This window comes from Berghia stephanieae, chromosome 13 (assembly GCF_034508935.2).
Source record: "Berghia stephanieae isolate SIO BIC M18660-M18661 chromosome 13, UCSD_Bste_1.3, whole genome shotgun sequence".
Classification (NCBI taxonomy): Eukaryota; Metazoa; Mollusca; class Gastropoda; order Nudibranchia; family Aeolidiidae; genus Berghia; species Berghia stephanieae.
Genome location: NC_088372.1, coordinates 24,168,666 through 24,171,789, shown reverse-complemented (window position 1 = coordinate 24,171,789; position 3,124 = coordinate 24,168,666). Strand labels below are relative to the sequence as shown.

The 3,124-nt window shown below is 36.1% G+C and overlaps 1 protein-coding gene across 1 annotated transcript in view; it reads right to left on the bottom strand.

The window, feature by feature from the left end:
* Nucleotides 1-193: 193 nt before the first annotated feature.
* Nucleotides 194-3,124, bottom strand: part of LOC144959028 (dipeptidyl peptidase 4-like) — a 168,468-nt gene continuing 165,537 nt past the window's right edge. Inside the window, 1 exon segment of the mRNA XM_078891362.1 lies at nucleotides 194-3,124. This exon segment is cut by the window's right edge and continues 17 nt beyond it. Coding sequence (XP_078747488.1) covers nucleotides 2,989-3,124 — 136 coding nt within the window. The 3' untranslated portion in view covers nucleotides 194-2,988.

The window sequence follows — 3,124 nt, the reverse complement described above, 5'->3', positions numbered from 1 at the left end:
TTCTGGAGTTGTCTCTCTTTAACAAAAAAACAACAAAACCCCATTATTATCACAGAATGCCTTAGTTCACAAACACTTCCAAAACTCATTACATACAGTAATAAAATCCTTCTCAATGTAGCGGCTTGTATTATTATACAATGTTAGGTAATGTACCGAAAAAAAGGCTTTTATCTCTTTTTTTTTAAAAAAAAAAAGAAAGAAAGAAAAAAAAAATTGGAAAGAAATACATAACGCTGTAAACATAATATCTACATCAAGTAAATAAGGGAGGAAAAAAATGTGATTTAAGTAACATTGGATTACTATTAGGTACTTTGCATTATCAGTCAGTACATGAGTGACCCATCGTCTCAATTAGGTATTATGTGGTAGTGACCAAATAAATGTGGAAAAGTGAATTCAGTAGTTAACTGCCGTATTCTGGAAATTGTTTTGTTTTGTTTGTTTTTAAGGGTTTTACGGCGCTTGCAACACATTTAGGTTATATCAGCGCCAGTAAAAAGGAAGAAAATGGGATAGTAAAAAGTTCTAGAATTACAATTAAAGCACCCAAGAAAAGGTAAGACATGGGGGAACTGGGAACAAATTGGATCAGATGTAGATTCCAAGAACATACCACCATGTACTTACTTTGAAATCACCTATAAGTCTCATCCGGACACAAGCACAAAATCCAACAGAGGAATACACTCATATGCTTACATTATACATTCAAAATAACAAATATAACAATACATAACAGAGAGATGATTTACAAAGAAAAAAAATATCATCTCCCAATGAGTCCCAAAACAATAACAATGCATTTGACTGTTTCTCTCCCAGCTAGGACTCCGGTCAGGGACAGGACAAAACCAAGTAATCTCATTCCAAGACAAAGATGGAAAGCGTGTTGGAAAACAGATATTATAAGGGGATAGAAGACACAGTATGTACCTCCCTAACCACTATGGGAGAAAATAGCTGGTAAGGAAAAGGCTAAGGGAGACTTCGCAAAGTGCCAGGTTTCGAGAGCGTTTGGCCCAATTTTTAAGCACGAGTGTTTCCAGAGTTTTTGGATTTCATATTATTATTGTCTCGCAAACAATGCTGGATCCAGAGAAAGAAGATAAAGTGAGTAAATGTGACTCATTTATAATAAGGGAACAACACAAAACTTGGTGGGGCAGCGTGGTGGCTCAGCGGTACGGTCTTTGCTTCGTACCCCAAAGGTTCGATCACCCGCCGCTGCGCTGCTCTGTGTGGCCGTGACCTCTTCGCCCTAGATCAATTTGCGGCGCTGCACTGCGGCTGACGCCTGGGTTACCCCAGTCTTCCCTTGGATTAGACCTTAGAGACAAATTTCCCCTGTGGGATGAATAAAGGGAGTTTTATTTTATTTTTTTTATTTGAAACCAACGCATCTAGAGAAGCTCGGGTCCTATCACAATTACTTATCAATTGCAGAAAGTGATAGAAATAGAAATGACAGCCATATCCTGACAAAAGTTGAGATAATATTTGGTTGGAGTAAAATCGACCCTCACAGTTGTAGCTCATTGTTGTAATGGATGGACACTATTTTGCGTTGGTTTGAGGTTTCTATTCCCATTAGAACAATAAGACCCAAACAAGTTGGGTTATCAGACCTGCAATAACTCCCGTTTTGTTGACTCTCATTTTAATTTTCATCATCGTGTTCACCTCGACGTTGTACCGTTTTGAGACGATTGGTCACATTTCGATTTGGATAGAATTGTGACGACGTGTCCTTATTTGCAGGTCTGATAACACTTAATCAGTATGGGCTCATTGTTGTAATGGAAATACTCTCAAACCAACAACAAAACATTGTCCATTACAACAACGTTAAATCAAGCCCATAATTGGACTCGGTTATCAGACCTGCAAATATTATATGCACGTTGAATTATAACAATCAGCAAGAAAATTACCTAATAATTATTTGAATAATGACAGGGAGTAAAGTCGTTACATTGTAAACTCAACAACAAAATGGAATCAAAGGGTCTTTCGATCGTTTTTTTTTTCTTCTAAGAAACATTTTAAAATTATCATTATTATTTTTATCGTGTTATCATCATACCATTCTTTTATTCGCTCAAACTCGCCCAATTCCGGAATGGGACATGAAAAAGAATCAAGCGAATTTTCTACAATCATTCACGTCAGACTTATTCTTTTTGAATTCTTTCATTCAAGCACTCATCTACCCAACTGTTTCTATCGTTGTAATAATATTTTTCCCTACCAATTATCGTTGAGTTATTCAGGCAGTCATTAAACATTAAATCAAAATATAAATTAATCTTTCATTCATCCATTTATTTATACGCAATCTTCTACTCTCTAATCTTTCCATCCATCCATCCATCCACTGATCTAAAGATTCTCTCAGTCTATCAATCAACAAATGAATAAAACAATCAACGGACGAATCGATCAACTCATTAATGTATTCATCGATCAATACATTTAATTAATGGACCCCCTCCGCCCACCACCCCAACACACACACACACACACACACACACACACACACACACACACACAGACTCGTCAAGCAACCGTTCAATCCACAATCTGGTAAATTACCCAATACATCAAATAACCCGTTTACTAACCAATGAATACAGGCACCTATGAATCAGTTAAAAGTCATCGATAGATCAATCATCAATCAATCAATCAATTGTTCAACCTATCATTCAAATAAGCAAACACTAAACCAAATATTCAACGAATCGAACAATCAACAAACAATCAATCATGTTACAACGTATTCAACTAATCAATCAATCAAGCAATCATTCATACAACCAAGTAAATCAATCCGTGAATTAATTGTTCAATCAACACCAATCAAGAAATTAGTCAATCAATCAATCAATCAATAAATAAGTAAATCTATTGTTCAATCAATCAATCAATCAATAAATTAGTCAATCAATTGTACAATCAATCAATTAATCAATCAATCAATCATTACGACACCGACTCCTCCTCACTGGCTGAGGGGGATTTTCCAAATTTCTCTGAGTATCCCTCAAAGCACTCAACCAGGAAGTCCTCCATGCTTTCGTACATGTGTCTTCTGGTGTTACCACCCATCAACATGTGT